Source organism: Lithobates pipiens, unplaced genomic scaffold (assembly GCF_037356315.1).
Source record: "Lithobates pipiens isolate NorthernLeopardFrog02 unplaced genomic scaffold, aLitPip1_a1.2 Scaffold_22, whole genome shotgun sequence".
Classification (NCBI taxonomy): Eukaryota; Metazoa; Chordata; class Amphibia; order Anura; family Ranidae; genus Lithobates; species Lithobates pipiens.
In genome coordinates this window covers 81,575,713-81,593,417 of record NW_027507784.1, presented here as the reverse complement: position 1 = coordinate 81,593,417, position 17,705 = coordinate 81,575,713, and the positions used below count along the sequence as shown (strand labels likewise).

At 45.5% G+C, this 17,705-nt stretch overlaps 1 protein-coding gene across 3 annotated transcripts in view; it reads right to left on the bottom strand.

Annotated features, from left to right (window-relative positions):
* Positions 1-17,705, bottom strand: part of OBSL1 (obscurin like cytoskeletal adaptor 1) — a 183,277-nt gene that overhangs the window by 16,970 nt on the left and 148,602 nt on the right. For all 3 annotated transcript variants that reach the window (XM_077447792.1, XM_077447794.1, XM_077447793.1), the window contains 4 exons: positions 15,904-16,057; positions 10,288-10,449; positions 8,671-8,775; positions 6,141-6,407 (listed from right to left, as the gene is read on the bottom strand). In XM_077447792.1, coding sequence (XP_077303918.1) covers positions 6,141-6,407; positions 8,671-8,775; positions 10,288-10,449; positions 15,904-16,057 — 688 coding nt within the window. The remainder of the gene's footprint in view (positions 1-6,140; positions 6,408-8,670; positions 8,776-10,287; positions 10,450-15,903; positions 16,058-17,705) is intronic.

Below are 17,705 nucleotides of genomic sequence, written 5' to 3'. Positions count from 1 at the left end.
CCTTCGGGCCGGGGTGTCTATTGCTGGCTTCCCCGCCTCCGATATGCGATCCCTACTTGTCATGGCGACCCTTAAGGTAGTTACGTGGAATGTGCGGGGCCTACGGGATAGATCTAAGAGGGTGGCTGTGTTGTCTCATCTCAGGCAAATGCACGCGGATATCATGGTGCTGGTTGAGACGCATATTACGGGTCAGCTGCAGATGTCTCTTAAGAAGCCATGGGTCGGGTGGATGTACCATGCCCCTTATACCAATAATTCCAGTGGAGTCGCTGTCCTGGTAGCTAAAACTGCCCAATTTACACTACATAACTTATGGACGGACAGGCGGGGACGCTATGTGTTCTTACATGCTACCGTGGGTGGCATGGAACTCCTTTTATTGGCCTTTTACATACCACCGCCCTTTCACTTTGAGGCCCTCCAGGCAGGGATTGAGTTTATGTTGCAGCACCCCACCCTCCCGTCTATGTGGTTGGGCGATTTCAACTCAGTGGTATCTCCTGCCGTGGATAGACTGCACGGCCCCTCTATGCCACCCCCCTCCCAGACTAGGTTTGGCCGATTCCTTGCTGAGTTCGCCCTTGCGGACACCTGGAGGTATATGCACCCCACCTCGCGTGCGTACTCCTGCTTCATGCCGGCTCGAGATGCCATGTCCCGGATTGACATGATCCTGGTCTCCTCTGCTCTGCTCCCATGCTTGCGGGACGCGGGGATTGGGATCAGGGTCCTGTCTGATCACTCGCCCTGTTGGGCCAAGTTCAGCTTACCCTCCACCCCGGTATCCCGGATGTGGAGGCTGAATCCTTTCTGGTTGACGATCCTCCCTGACTTGGAGGCGATCCGGCGTGAATGGGACTATTTTTTCCAGGCTAATACGGGCACTGCCCCGTTTGGCCTGGTGTGGGAAACTTTTAAATTACACGCACGCGCCCTGCTGTCAACTCATATTACTCGTTACAAGCGCTCTTCGCGGCTCGCTTTGCAGCGGGCTGAGGGGGTGCTGGCTGAGATGGAAAGGGAATTTCTGGTGCATCCCACTCCCTCCAATTCCGCTAGGGTGAAAATGCAGTCCAGACTTACTGACCATTTGCACCTTGATAGAGCAGAGAGACAGGTTTTTTATTGTAAACAAAAGGGTTATGAATATGGGGAGAGGGCTGGCAAGCTGCTTGCCTATATGGCCCACCTGGACCATAGCCCTCCGGTTGTGGTCCGACTCAGGTCTGCGTCTGGAGTTACGCTGTCGGACCCAACGGAGGTGGCCCATGAGTTTAGGCGCTTTTACGCAGATCTTTACACCTCGGGGGCTGCTGACTCCTTGGTTGGACTGCGTGCTCTACTCCAGACTGTGACTTTCCCAGTCCTCACGGACTCCCAAGTGGAGCTCCTGGAGGCTCCCATAACTGAAGACTGTATAGCAGAAGCCATTGCATGCCTACCACCGTCCAAGGCCCCTGGTTCAGACGGTCTCCCACGGGAATTCTATACTCAGTTCCAGGAGGTCCTTCTCCCTAAACTCCACCTACTATACACGCATATATTTGACACCGGTGTGCTTCCCAGGTCCATGAATGAAGCTTTGCTTGTGTTGATCCCGAAACCGGGTAAGGACCCTCTCTGCCCCGAGTCCTATCGCCCCATATCACTTCTGCAATTGGATATCAAAATCCTGGCTAAGATCCTTGCTCTTAGGCTCAACAAGGTTATTCTCCACCTCATTCACACTGACCAGACAGGTTTTATGCCTAGAAAGAATACGGCCTTCAACCTTAGGAGACTGTTCATGAACCTACAGGCCCCCCACGACAATCCCGGGTCCAGGGTGGTGGTTAGCTTGGATGCTGCTAAAGCGTTTGACTCGGTGGAGTGGGGGTATCTGTGGGAATGCCTCCACAAATTTGGCTTCGGCCCTAGATTTATACGGTGGATCCAGCTTCTCTATCAGGCCCCCACTGCCCGCATCCTGGTTAACGGCCGGATATCCAGCCCCTTCTCCCTGTCGCGGGGCACGCGTCAGGGGTGCCCTATATCGCCCATGCTGTACGCGTTGGCGGTGGAGCCCTTGGCTATTGCCCTTAGAGCTCACCCGGACATTCGCGGACTTCGTCTGGGTCGGATGTCCGAGGTTGTGAGTCTCTACGCGGACGATATGCTGCTGTACCTGGAGGATGCTGGCCCCTCCCTATCGGCGGTGTTGGAGGTGATTCGACGCTTTGGGGTATTCTCCGGATTACGTATAAATTGGTCCAAATCCCAAATTCTCCCCATCGATGTCTCCGTCCCCTCGGAGGCGCAGGCCCTACTACCCTTAATGTATACGGATAAGATTAAATACCTAGGAGTGTACTGCTCTAGATCCCCCGCAGACTACGTTAGCCTTAATCTTACGCCTGTTTTTTCTTTGTTAAAACAAAAGACCCAGGTGTGGTCCAGGCTCCCCCTTGGGGTCATGGGCCGTCTGGGTCTTGTTAAAATGATTCTTCTCCCAAAGTTATTGTACCTGTTTTGGCATGCCCCGCTTCGGGTGCCGCCCCGCCTGTTCCGTGACATGGAATCAATCATCAACTCCTTTGTTTGGGGTTCTTCCAGGCACAAGTTAGCCTGGCAGACCCTCAAATGTCCAGTTCGCCTCGGGGGGGTTGCGCTCCCTGACTTGGAGACGTATTACCTGGCATCCCAGCTCTCACACTTTTATTACTTTAACTCATACGATAAAATGCGGTACTCGTATTTGGTATGTACCTCGGCGACCGACGTGATCGCGCACCCCTTTCAAATTGTTTTCTGCAAACACAGAGGCGTCCATCGTTTGGATACCGGCCGCAGCATGCTCGCACATCACGCCCGGGTTTGGCGGCTGGCGCTGTCCAGATCTGAGGCTCCTTCCCTACATGCACACACACCCATTTGGGATAACCTTGAGTTGCCTGAGCTACTGAGCGTACCAGATTATAAGGTGTGGATTTGCAGAGGTATTATATATTTATCTCAACTTTTTACCAACCAGGGCGTCAAGACGTTTCAAGCACTTAAGGAGGAATTTGGCCTTCCTAATCATATATTTTTTCGATACCTACAGGTCCGCCATGCCCTGCAGGCACAGTTTGGGAGTGCGCCCCCCGGACTCGCAGACACCCCGCTGGCGAAATTGTTTTTTGGTGAGGATCCCCGTAAACTTATCTCCACCCTGTACGCATATCTACTCACCCCACGGGCAACAACTCATGCGTATAGTCTTAGAACTAGGTGGGAGGCTGACATTGGGCGGGTGGAGGACGATCACTGGGAGGAGATGTTGGCAGTGTCGACTGAGGTATCCCCCAAATTGTCTGACAGGCTGACCCATCTTTATATATTACATCGCTCCTATCTGACCCCGGCCCGGCTTGCCAAATACAGACCCAACTTTGCTCCTATTTGCCCCAGGTGCGGCGACGGAGACAGCACGTTCTTCCACCTTATCTGGACATGTCCTCCCATTCACAGATACTGGGCACAGATCATACAATTCCTACATGACCATATGGGCTCCCCCCTTACGCTTTGCCCACGCCAATGTGTCCTTGGTCTCCTCCCCCTCCAGGAGGAAAGTAAATACTTACGTACCTTCCTACAGGAGACTCTTTTCACCGCTAGGATGCAGATAGCACTGGTGTGGCTTAGGCCTGACCCCCCTACGATCCAGCAGTGGAAGGCAGCTATTAACCGCACATTACCTTTTAAGAAAATTATATACTCTAATAGAGGGTGCCCGTTGAAATTCCATAAAGTTTGGGATAGGTGGCTGGAAAGCACTAACAGCTGTGAGGACTAGGCCTCTGGGATCATTCTATGGGATGTGGCCGTTTCCTTTTTATTGGATCCACCTGGACGAGTTACTGTTGTATCTATGTGTGTACTGCTGTTAGACATAGAAACATGTATATTGCACTTTTATTATGCTATGTCAGATATGGAGTGTATCCTTATTTTTCTGATGTTCGGTGCCTGTGGCACCATTCTTGGGTTGAATACTCCTCTGTAACCTTTTGTTTTGCTCATGCTCAATAAACCTTATCTTGTTTAAAAAAAAAAAAAAAAGAGGAAACATGTAAATGTGTTGGAATGGCCTAGTCAAAGCCCAGACTTCAATCCAATAAAAAATCTGTGGTCAGACTTAAAGATTGCTGTTCACAAGCGCAAACCATCCAACTTGAAGGAGCTGGAGCAGTTTTACAAGGAGGAATGGGGAAAATCCCAGTGGTAAGATGTGGCAAGCTCATAGAGACTTATCCAAAGCTACTTGGAGCTGTGATAGCCGCAAAAGGTGGCTCTACAAAGTATTGGCTTTAGGGGGGTGAATAGTTATGCACATGGACTGTTTCTGTTATTTTGTCCTATTTATTGTTTGCTTCACAATAAAAAAAAAAAACATCTTCAAAGTCATGGTCATGTTCTGTAAAATTAAATGATGCAAATCCTCAAACAATCCATGTTAATTACAGGTTGTGAGGCAACAAAACCCTAAAAATGCCAAGGGGGGGTGAATACTTTTGCAAGGCAGTGTATATAGGAGGATTTTTTTCATCTCTGTGTATCGCCTGAGGCTATTTACATCACTGGGTATATGAGAGGGTTTACAACCACTTTAACTGAACAAACTGCAGTAACCTTAAAGTAGAACTAAACTGTATCTTAGCATCACAAACTGCAAATACTATTTAAAGTGGGGTGCCCCTAAAAAAAAAAAAAAAAAAAAATTAAAGTCAGCAGCTAAAAATACTGAAGCTGCTGACCTTTACCTGTCCCAGGGTGCAGCGATGCTGGGGAACGAAGCCCCCCCCCTCGTTCCCCGCTCCGCTCGCGACGCTGTCATTCGTACTGTGGGCACCTGGCTCTGGCTTCACAGCCAGGCACCCACTGCGCATGCACGAGCAGCGCAGGGCGCCGTGATACGCCGCACAGTCATCTGGGACACGTGACAGGTTCCAGATGACTGTGTGGCATGAGGGGAAGTGATGTCACCAGCCCGGGCAAGGAAGAAGGCAGACTACGAAGGGACCCCTAGCAACAGGTATTTAGAGGCGAGTAAAACATTTTTTTTCCCAATAATTTTTTTTTTTATTTAAGATTTTTAAACACTTTTAAATTTTTTGGTGGCAACACCACTTTAATTGTTTTTTAATATTCAAAGTAAACTCCCCCATCCATCCATCCATGTCTCAATGCTTTATTTTGTTGAGAAATCACTTTGAAAACACCCCCCTAGCATTTCTAGTCATGGCCAACTTGAGTAAGGGCAGATGAGCCATGCAGCATTTGCTTTTTTTGGAATCTATCTGCCCCTAGCTCAAGCACACAGGCAGGAGGGTTTAGTTAGCTGAGAAAGCGCCTCCTCCAGATAAAGGAAAAAAATTCCCATGAAAACTCCTGGGACGTATGACATTATTTTGGCCTAGGCCAAAAACTAGAAAGCAACTGAACAGATGTAAAAAAATATATAATATATCCTGTTTACTAATGCTTGTAAGAATTAAAAATAGTTAATGTTGATTGTGATTGAGTTGAGTTTCACGTTAAATCTAATTGGGAAATATGAGGTTCCACACTTGGCAAATCCACATTGCTCTTTGGCTTTCGAAGTGTAAGGCCGCGTACACACGGGCGGACTGTTCGCCCAACTTTGTCCGCTGAACAGTGTTTCAGCGGACAGTCCGCTCGTGTGTGGGCTTCAGCGGACAGTTTCAGCGGACAGTCTGACGAACAACGTTTTTCGGAATTTCCGTAAGACAGTCCGCTGAAACTTGGTTTCAGCGGACAGTCCGCTCGTGTGTAGGCTTGTTCGACAAACTAAGTTTTGCGCATGCTCAGAAAGGATTTACACGGCGAAGGTTGCATTGCAGTGTATTGGACGTCTAATTTCTCGTCCCATCGTACGTGCCGTTCACGTCATCGCGCACGCTTTCAGCGGACTGTTCGTTCATCGTGTGTGGTCAAGTCCGTTCATGCAAATTTTGAGCGGACTGTTTGTCGGATTGTTTGACGAACAAAGTTGGCCCGTGTGTACGCGGCCTAAGAACTTAACGGAAAACAGATTTATTAGTTTGTATTTCTAATAATCAATTATTGATGCGTAATAGAGGTCCTTGCCGTACCTTCCACCATCAGACGAGCTGAGCTCTGCCCCCCACTAGTCTTCATGGTATAGACATCCTCATCTTCTGGGTCCACATCATTGATGAACAGCGTCCGATACGCATCTTCACTGGTTATCTGGTATTTCTCGGATGGGAGGATCACCTGACCTCCTCGAAGCCAGGAGACCCGAGCCCGTGCCGGACTGACCTTACACTCCAGGATGACCCGATGACCCTGCAGAGCCGTCTTGTCTCTCAGCGCCTTCAGTATGCGCACAGGGAGCTCTAGAGAGTTAGAGAGGATAGAAAGAACACAGTTACCATTTTTCCTTTTTGATCTTGTCAACTTCCCTATCATCCCAAATAGAATCGGTTAATAATACAACAAACATGGAATCCTCCAGGGCAGTGGGGGCAATCTGCTATGGGTTCCTCATGGGCAACTGCACCCTTTTCCAAAAGGACTTTTTTTTTTTGCTTTGAAAAATATGGGCATAAAACCAAGTCAATCAGCCATGATCAAAAGGAATCTACAGTCTGACTCCTCTCAGCATCCCCTACACCCCCTTCCCCTTCTTGTCACAACTGTTTATGGATAGAAGAGGGAAAGAAAATAGAGAAATGTTTTCACGCTTTGTAAATTTTGAGGCTTGTTTCTGTTCCCTCTAAAGCAAGTTATACACAGAGCAAATTTCAGCCAGTTCCTAATGAAACAAAGCAACATTTTCTCCATGGGTAGTCCTCTCGGCCACCTCCTGCTTCCATCCTTTGCCTGAAAAAGTAAAGAAACCTAAAGAAAACTATTGGCCAAATGGTGTCACTGGGTATAAGAATATAATTGCCACCGCAGGCGATACTGTACATCCATTTGCTCTATTTAGTTCAACCCACAGGCTTTTGTGAAGGTTCCCATTAGGGATGAGCACAGGCATGCTTGGATCCAGTGGCAGCCCGTCCATTAAGGGCACACGAGCGCCGCCCCTCTATCACACCACCCCTCTATGTGTATCATGGATAGATTCATGCATAGCATGAATCTATCCATGGCCACTGCAGTCACCCCCTATTCAGGCGTCCTGTCCCTTTTAGGATGCCGGGAGCCTGAATTATTGTTTTTTTTTAAGCACCTGATTAGAGCTATAGGCTCTAATAGGCTTCAAAATAGGGTGGACTCAAAAACGCAGAGCATTGCGCTCGGAGCCCATCCAGTTATGTTAGAAAAGCAAATGAATATTCGCTTTTCCAACACTGAACCGCCTCTCTGCCAATCAGAAAGCATGGGTCTAATACCCATCACCTGATTGGCTGAAAGGACAGGCGCTCCTATTGGATGCCTAGCAGGAAGAAAGAAGAGACACATGGAGGACACAGCTCGCCACTGCGTGACCCACTGCCTGTCGCACAGCTCGCCGCCATCACCCGCTGCCTGGCCCACCACAAAGATGAGGTTAGTGCCGGTCATACAGCGAGTGGGCGGGGGGGTCACAGTGGCTGCATTTGATGAGCACAGTGGCTGCATTTGATGAGCACAGTGGCTGCAATTGATGGCACAGTGGCTGCAATTGATGGGCATAGTGGCTGCATTTGATGGGCACAGTGGCTGCATTTGATGGCACAGTGGCTGCATTTGATGGGAACAGTGGCCACAATTGATGGGAACAGTGGCTGCATTTGATGGCACAGTGGCCACAATTGATGGGAACAGTGGCTGCAATTGATGGGAACAGTGGCTGCAATTGATGGGAACAGTGGCTGCATTTGATGGGCACAGTGGCTGAAACTGATGGCACAGTGGCTACATTTGATGGCACAGTGGCTACATTTGATGTCACAGTGGCTGCATATGATGGCACAGTGAGGCTGCAATGGATGTTTTTTTTTCAGTATTTTTCAGAATTTTTTAGTTTCTTTGCATCCCCCAAAAATGTGGAGCACCAGCCATCACTACTTGGATCCTTGTCTAAACCTGCCTGTGCTATCTCACCAGGGAGCTGTCACAGTGCCCCACCATAAGAGGCCAAGGCATTCCACACCCTGCAGCCACACATATACAAGGGGTGTGTATATGTGCATCTACGGGGGAAGAAATGCCCTGGCCATTTATGATTAGTGGGGCGCTGTGACGGCTTCCTGGCAAAAGAACTCAGGCGGGTTCAGGCTAGGATCCCAACATGCTTGAGCTCATCCCTAGCTCCCAAGGTTCCTCTGCTTTATCCAGGTCATGGTATATCTAGTAGTTGTTAGTGATATTCAACTAGATTTTCTCTGTAGACTGGACTTCTGTAATGTTGAAGACATTTAGCAACTTCCAGGAGCCACTTCTTCAGAACAGCAGAAATGGATTGGAGAAGCTACAAAACGTCTTCAACATTACAGAAGTCCAGTCTACAGAGCAAGTCTAGATGAATTTGACCGTCTACTATTAACTGTGGAGTTTCTTTCTCCAGACATTTTAATAAATGAATCCCCATTCAGCTTTCCAAAGCACTAAGGTTTCCTCCCTGGAATAGCCCTCAGACAGGGCAGGAATCAGTAACAACCTCCTTACCTGTCACTACAAGCTTGGCTCTTGACTCGGATCTTCTTGCTCGAAAGAGGATTTCTCCGGAGTCCCCACATTGGGCCCCACAGATTAACAGGAAATGCCTCCGCCCTGCAGAGATAGAAGAAAAGAACACTGAACTAACACAGATCTCCAAGCTGGGATGGGTATGTTGCAAGCTTCTGCATTTATTGATCAGAACTATGAATCAAACAGAAACCATACCTAGAGTCCCACTCTGTCCATTTGTTCAGTTAGAGTTGGGAAGGGTTGCTTGATCTAAAGTTTTCCTTGCCTGGTTCTTACCCCCTCATCAACACGTTGATGAAATGTTTTAATACCATTCAGTTTTCATTACATACCCTATTTTAGACCCTGTTCTTCTCTATGCAATGCAGGCAGGTCATGGCTGATGGGAGGGGCAGCAAGTGTACTCTACACAGCTTCCTGAAAACATCACAGCACACTCTACAGAGCCTTAGGCCTCTTTCACACTGAGGTCCCGTTCAGGCCCGCCTGTCAGTTTTTCAGGCGGACCTGAACGGGTGCTCCATAGAGCTCTATGGAGCGTCGGATGTCAGCGGTGACATGTCCGCTGACATCCGACCCGCTCCGATCCGAAAAAGTGTAACGGAGGAAAAAGCTATTTTTCCATCCGTCTGCGGATCAGATCGGGTGACGACGGGCACTGCGGTCCGTCGTCATCCGATCTCCCATAGTGGAGAGCGGCGCTGTGACAGGTCCGTCCCTGCGCAGTGTGCAGAGACGGAGCTGTCATCTCCCTGCTCAGCGGGGATCGGCGGAGTGATCCCCGCTGAGCAAACGGATATCCACAGGGCGGATCAGAACTGATCCGCCCCATGTGAAAGGACCCTTAAAGTGATACTAAAGGTTCCCTTTTTTTTTTTTTTAAATAACAAACATATCATACTTCCCTCCACTGTGCAGCTCGTTTTGCACAGAGTGGCCTCGATCCCGGTCTTCTGGGGTCCCTCGGTGGCTCTCTCGGCTCCACCCCACATTAGATAACCCCCTGGGAGAAGCGCTCTCCTGGGGGGTTACCTTGTGGGCACGCTCCCGAGTCCAGCATTCGGCGTCCATCGACCCGCCCCCTGGTGACCACGTCATTGGATTTGATTGACAGCAGCGGGAGCCAATGGCTACGCTGCTATCAATCTATCCAATGAACAGCAGAGAACCCCCTAGCCAAGAGATGGCGCATCCCCGTGGGACAAGTTCGAGGGTTTAGGTAAGTAAAATGGGGGGGGCTGGGGAACCGGTCACTTGCGGGTGTTTTTTCCCCTTAATGCATCCGATGCATTAAGGGGAAAAAACACTTACCTTTACAACCCCTTTAAGTCCTGATGCAGGCAGTGCATAAAAACCCAGTGGTTACTGAATATCACCAAAAGAAAGCTCTATCTGTCTCAAACAAATGATGTACAGTGTTGCATGCAGGAGTAATTGTCTGTCAAACTATCGCAAAACTGGAAAATAAAAATGGACTGTTAATGAAGGGGTATTACAGGCTGGTACTCAAGTGGTTAAAGAGAAAGGTTGAATATAAAGGAAATTTATGGAAAACAAACTGACTACATCCAGAAGATGGAATAGGAAATGTACCTTCCTGACGGATCTTTGTGGTTGATGTTACTTTGATTTTCTCGCCGTTCTTGAACCACTCCCCCTTGGCCTGAGCACATGACAGTTCACAGATGAAGGCGGCATTGTCATTCTCTATTATCTCCACATCCTGCAGGTCTTTCACCACTTGTGGTTCTTGTTCTATGGGAAATGGAAGTAAATAATTTTATATGGACTCCACACAAACAGCTAAATTCACAGAGTATTGCAGTTCTAAACCCTCAACTGTCACCAAATGTGCTAAAGCACTGTGTATCATAACCCATTGCCACTTTTTTCATCATAAAATATTGTTTTTATGTTTTTCTTTTTTGCATATTGATGCTGATTTCCTCAAGTATCTGGTAGCCACTTCATGCGTACATTCTTCAGCTGCACATTATTGCTCTGGATTGGCTTCCTGACAACAGTGAAACATGCCTGCACACTGCTCACTTTTGGGGGAGCGCCAGGAGGAGCATGTGACAAGGTGACAATACAATTGGGAGACAGGAAATGTCTGAACAAGGATTTTTCATGGCAGGATCTCCAGTTAATATTTTAATAACAACTTTAGGTATAAAAGTTTAAAAACAACTGTTGGAAGCACTCACAGTTCCAAAGCACCCTTCCCGGTCCTGTGTAGCCATCATTGCTGACAATTAGAACTTTTTAGTATAAGTAACCGCACTTAGGTTTACAAGTGGTTGCTGCCACCCTAAAAATATCTACAGCCTCCTCAGTACTGCTGTTAAAATGAAAGTGTAATATATAAGGAAAAATTAGGGTCTGGGGCGCTACCTCCTGCTATTTGAAATATAATGGACTGGGAAAGGGGGGGGGGGGATTTTCTCTCTAACCGATTATTCCCCAAATGTGTATATAACATTTAACAGACAGCCTACTACGTGAAAAGAAGGGCTAGATTCACACTCTGTCTCCTATATTCTTTGAAGCCACAACTGGAGAACATACACCAGGGTATCCCCTCAACCAAAATTAGGTATATTAAATTAAATATCCAGCAGTGCACCATGTGTGAGAGTTTCCCCCATGTTAGTACCCACCATATACTTTAAAAGGAGTTACAAGTAAGCATCCTCTAGTATGTTCATGCTACTACATCAAGCTATATCAAACCTTTGAGAATTTGCCAAGGTGAGTGAGAGAAAACAGCAATAATATTAATAAAAAATAATAAAAATATATACAAAAGTGTGTGAGCTAAGATATAAATATAAATATTTTAAATACACAGGGACGATTAGTGCGTGTATCACGGAGGTGTATAGTGGCTCACTGTACGTCACTGGGACCAGATAGATGTTTTTTTACTGGGCGTCATTAAGTGTGACTGTCTCTGCTGGCCATAAGATTTTTATTATTATTTTTTAATATTATACATTTTTTGTTTTAATTTTCATTTGTATTTTTAATGAATTTTTTGTAATTCTTGTTTTTAATATTTTTTGGATAAATTTGTGCTTTTTCAATAAATTAATTTTTGGTGATTGAAAATACTGCACCATGGGAGCTGCTTTTTGCTTTCTCTGAGGACTCATCATAAAGCATTGGAAGCCATAAATATAAAGGGGATTGTCCTGAGGATATATAAAGCAGAACCGTGAGAGGAGGAGGTCGAGAGGAACGGAGACAACTCGATATAGAAGGATTGGAGGCACTTGACCCCTTCGGGGTGCAGGGATCTGGTGAGTGGGGACATGAGTGGGGGAGCACGAAAGTGACTGAGCACACTATTTATATATCTGCAGCTTATGTGGCATATATACGACATTTTTGCACACACATTTCTCACAGGTTTTTGCACATATATATTTTTTAATATTTTGCAAATTTTTTGGACTTTTTTGGATTTTTAAGCACTTGGATTTTTTAGCACTTGGCACTTTATGGACATACGTGATATATAGCTATGTATTATCTATGGACTTATATTGACTCTTAATTATATTTGGATGGTGTTCTGGGGTCCTTTTACACATTTTGTGGTTGAAAGAGGAACTACATATTGTTTTCTCCACGTATATATATATATATTTAAAATATTTATATTTATATCTTAGCTCACACACTTTTGTATATATTTATATTATTTTTTATTATTATTATCGCTGTTTTCTCTCACTCACCTTGGCAAATTCTCAAAGGTTTGATAAAGCTTGATGTAGTAGCATGAACATACTAGAGGATGCTTACTTGTAACTCCTTTTAGGCTCGGTTCACACAGCGGGCGCCACGACTTGCAGCGCCGCGACCTGCCGCGACCTGCACACGATCAGCGGCGACTTGCAAAACCACTTCTGTATAGAAGTCAATGCAAGTCGCCCGAAGTTGGCGCAAAAGTAGTACAGGAACCTTTTTTCTAAGTCGGAGCGACTTGAGTCACTCCTATTAGAACGGTTCTGTAGTACAGAACGGAGCGCGACTTGTCAGGCGGCGAAGTCGCCTGGACAAGTCGCCCCTGTGTGAACCGAGCCTTAAAGTATATGGTGGGTACTAACATGGGGAAAACTCTCACACATGGTGCTGGATATTTAATTTAATATACCTAATTTTGGTTGAGGGGATACCCTGGTGTATGTTTTCCAGTTGTGGCTTTAAAGAATATAGGAGACAGATTGTGAATCTAGCCCTTCTTTTCACATAGTAGGCTGTCTGTTAAAGGTTATATACACATTTGGGGAATAATCGGGGTTAGAGAGAAAATTACCCCCCCCCCCCGCCTTTCCCAGTCTATTATAATACAAATAGCAGGAGGTAGCGCCCCAGACCCTAATTTTTCCTTATATATTATCATTGCTGACAATGCTCTGGGTTTCTACAGATCCCTTATGCCGCGTACACACGATCGGAATTTTGGTCGGAAAAAACTCTGATGGTTTTCCTGACGGAATTCCGATGGGATTTTGCTCAAGCTGTCTTGCATACACACGGTCACACCAAATTTCCGACCATCAAGAACGCGGTGACTTACAACGCATACGACGGGACTAGAGAAAGAAAGTTCAATAGCCAGTAGCCAATAGCTTCCGTCTCGTAGTTGAATCTGAGCATGCAGGTGTTTTTGCGCATTGAAATTGCATACACACGAACGGAATTTCCCATAGAAACTTTTTCCGTCTGAAAAATTGAGAACCTGTTCTCAATCTTTTGCTGGCAGAAATTCGGCCAGCAAAAGTCCGATGGAGCATACACACAGTCGCATTTTCCGACCGTGTGTACGAGACGTTACTCTTGTCAGTTTAAACAGCTTAAAGCTGAAATCCAAACAAACATTCATTTAAATATATTCCTCAATAGTCACAAAGGATATAAAATCACTTTGTGTGCACCAATTGCCCTTGCATACCCAGATATTACCTTGGAACGGTGGCAGTGACATCATCGCTGTGCTGTACATAACCTGTGCAGAGAGCAGACTAGACCTATGGGAGGGACCCAGCAGGCCCCTCCTACTATAGGCTTCCTGCAGAAAACTACAGGAAGGGGAGGAGACAAGACCAGTCACTTTGCACAAGGAGAGAGAGCAGCAGTGATTGGTCTTTATTACAGGAAGCTCCTGCACAGAGGGAAAGTCTCACACTGGATTACTGCACAGATCTGGAAGAAATGCACAATGTACATCAAGATTCAAGGAAGAAAACACCTGATGAATGAATGACGTGTGATGTGTGCAAAGAGCTGTGCATGCACACAGAACGGTCCACAGAACTGTGCACAGATTCAGGATCGTGCGCACAAATACGCATGCACATGCATATAAGCATTATCATTCTCATGAGTGTGAGCATCCATGTTTGAATTGACTTTGTTGTCCAATGGCTTGAGAGGTCGTCAGTTCCTGTGACCATGAGAAGGAAGTGTCACCAGTACACCAGGATCTCCAAAATTGGGTCCAAAATTTTAATCACATAGTATGAAAAAAATTAATAGAAGCAACGTTTCGGAGCCACGCAGGGCCCCTTCATCAGGCATGTGACACAGCCGTTGGTCATTTCAGCACCCAAATTAAGATACAGCCGTTTGCACAGGTACGTGTGCGTTGGGAGTATTGCATTGGAGTTCCTGTGACCAGACCCTGCTTGTTCCTGTAAAATATCTGCTTTGCCTTCTGACTATGCTAGATCTCACTCCTTCCAGTACCTGACCTCTGGCTTGTTTCTTGACTCAGTACTTTGCTTATGCCTTCAGCTTATCCTCTGATTGCATGATACTGACCTCTGCCTGGCTACTTGTCTTCTATAGCTGTACCTCTTCTGCCCAACTTCTGCCAGTCTGGCCATGTTCCTACCTCCTGCTTCAGCAAGCCCTGTGATGACATCTGGCACAAGTTCCTGTTCTTCAGCTTCTACGTCATTACAAGATCCTGTTCTTCTGCTGGCCAGGACATACTACAGGCATCCGTGCCCCTCCATGTCTTGTCCCACCCTATCATCAATCTTGGGGGACAAACAGGACACGAAGTGTAAGCCCTCTCATCAGTTTGGTCTTTACCAGGCATGTGACAAATGTATTTAGACAATATTTGCTTATTCTGGAGTAGACATGTGCATAAGAAAAAATTTGTTTTAGTTTAGTTTTGATTCGTTAATCTAACTATTTCGTTTAGTTCAATTCGTATTCGGATTTTCACATTTTCTTAGACTTTACTGATATTATGGATTCGAAACGTTCAAATAAATTTTTGAATCAGTTGAAATGAAAATTTTATATTGTTTTCGATTTGAATGTAGCAAAGTGAACAAACAAAAGCAAAATCTTCATCAAATGATTACAATGACTCTTTAACCAGTTGCCGACCGCCGCACACCGATAAACGTCGGCACAATGGCAGCGGTGGGGAAATGGGCGTAACTGTACATCCGTTTTAAGAGCAGGGGATAGCAGGCGTGCGCGCTGCTGGAGATTGGGTCGTATCACCTGCAGAAAAGGTATGTATAGCGATTTTATCTTTACAGGACTAGAGAGGCTAGTGTTAGAATGTTGGTGGCTATAGATGCAGGGATATTAGTTTTTGCATGGACTTCCACTTTAAGGACTTGATTTAGTTTTACTTTACCCCAAATTACAAGGATAACTTGCCACAAGTTTGTGGCAGTGTTGAATTGTAAGTCTTTTTAACTTGCTGCATATTTTCACTGGTAAGTTGTACACTTGCAGAGCACTCAAAGCACAAGTTCTACTAACTGGCACTTTTCCAATTTGTAGCAAATTCGTGTGGCAAGTCTCTAGCAAGAGCAAAGTTGCAGTGGTGAGTCTACAGCAAGAGCTCTGCAAGTCAAATTGCCCCCTGTTTTGGGATGATTATTGCACAACATAGCTGAACCAGAACTTGCAGCAGACTTGCAGAATGTTTACAAAGAAAGTTGATATGGAGTCATGCAATGTGGACGTGCTGCAATTGTGCAACAAACTTGTGAAGCCCGGCAAGTCTAGCAATAGCTTAGCAAGTCATTTTCAAACTTGCAGCTCAATTGCTCGCTATCTGGGACATACAGTAAATGCTTTTTGTTTACTGCACAAAGGATTTGTATAGTAGACTCCACATTTCCTGCAGTTTGTAAATGAACAGACGACGAGACACGGTCCACTCACCAAGAACACGTAAAGTGGCAGATGCAGCCAGTTCATCCACGTGACATGTGTAAGTCCCGGCGTCCTGTGGCTCGCAATGGTTGAGATGAAGAATTCTGCGTCTCCCCACAGAGAACATACGGCATGATGAACTGAGAACCAGTTGCGCTCCATCCTGGAAAAGAGGCACAGGAAAGTGTCAGAGTGTCCTGCATGGGGTATATCTTTTCCTAATTCCACTGTATCTTTCCCCTGCCCGGTTGAAACAACCCTACTCTATCTGTACTCTATAATAAAATGTAAACATTGTGTAGATTTTTACAACTTCAAATGCATATGTAGACCAAATATATATTTTTTTAGTTTTGGATAGAGCTGGGAATGGTTAAAATATATGTTGGTTTATTTTTTGCTCTAGAGTCCAGAAAAAAATATAACTTAAAATCACTGGTCGAAAAAGAGAGCCAACAAATTTTGGTGGGTCCAGACATCCCCTCTTCATCAGGGCATATATACAGTAGTATGTAACCTTAACATGTATATAAAACACTAACACTAAATTCCTCTTATTTGCTCCCTTCTGGTCTGTTAATGATATACCATTAAAAGTGCTTTATTACATCTGTTCAAAAAAGTGCAACAGAAAAAGTATCTGTTCATTCAATCAGAAATATTGTGACCTGGTAACTTCCTGTACTCTCTGCCTCCTGACTCTTATCAGTTAGCATTGCTCCCTGCTAGCTCTGTGGACTACAAAACACCTCCCCTTGTTATGGAGCAGAGAGGTGTTATGTAGTTCTACCACTGTGTTATGCAGTCCTAACTAGAGAGTTAACGGTCCAGGAAACAAAATGAAAAAGTTGTTTTACAATGATAAGTAATATATATATGACATGGTATTCAAACTATATAATATGAAGACCTGGAATACAATTCAAGTAACACTGTACTTTTCAACGTGGTTCTCAAACAAGAGAAATATACATTTCTGCCTTGAGGGGGCACTGCAGGGGAAAGGCTCCAGTTTAGTTTGCTTGTGGGCTCCACCATGTGCCTCCTACAGTTGGGTGATTGTTGGGATCCAGTAGATAATTGTTTCTATCCTCTCAGGCCTTAACTGACAGGTAAGAGGGTAAATCTTTTTTACCTTTAAATGATTCCTATTAATGTCTTCCACCATCACAGCATAATGTTCCCGTATTGTCTGCTCAGTAAATTGTTTTTTCCTTTCCTCCTTTCAGTGAAATGGTGAGACCAACATCTAGAGTTTGGAAACTCCATCGTCTCCCTTCCTCTCCTAACCGGCCAAGTATTTCTTGGCTAGAGTGTTCGGCGCGAGCAGTGTGTATTGTGGGGGTGGGTTAGGTTGGGAGTATTGGGTTGGTTTAAGGGCAGGGGTGCAATAACTTGAACGATGTGTATAGCTCTTTTCTTTTTCTTCTTTTTCCATGTTAGTCTCGACTGAGATGATGGTTTTAGTGTGCTATGTACATCCTTTTTGCTGTTATATAAGTGGTTGAAAATTTAATAAAAATAAAGAAGTATATAAAAAAAAGAGTTTGGAAACATTTCCACAATTTCTGCAGAGAGCAAATCTGCTTTTTGCAAATATTCTTTTCCAAATGCTACAAGGATGACAAAACATCCTGGCATGTCAGATGTGCCCTAAAGACATTAAAAATACCTAATGGAATGAAATGATGAGGACCAGAATGAAAGTGCTGCTTCTGGATCACCACAAAGTGTTTCTTCACCAGCAGCTTCTTCTAGTAAGGAAGTGTTACAAACCACGGCCCCCCAAAAATATACAATCCCTTCATTTA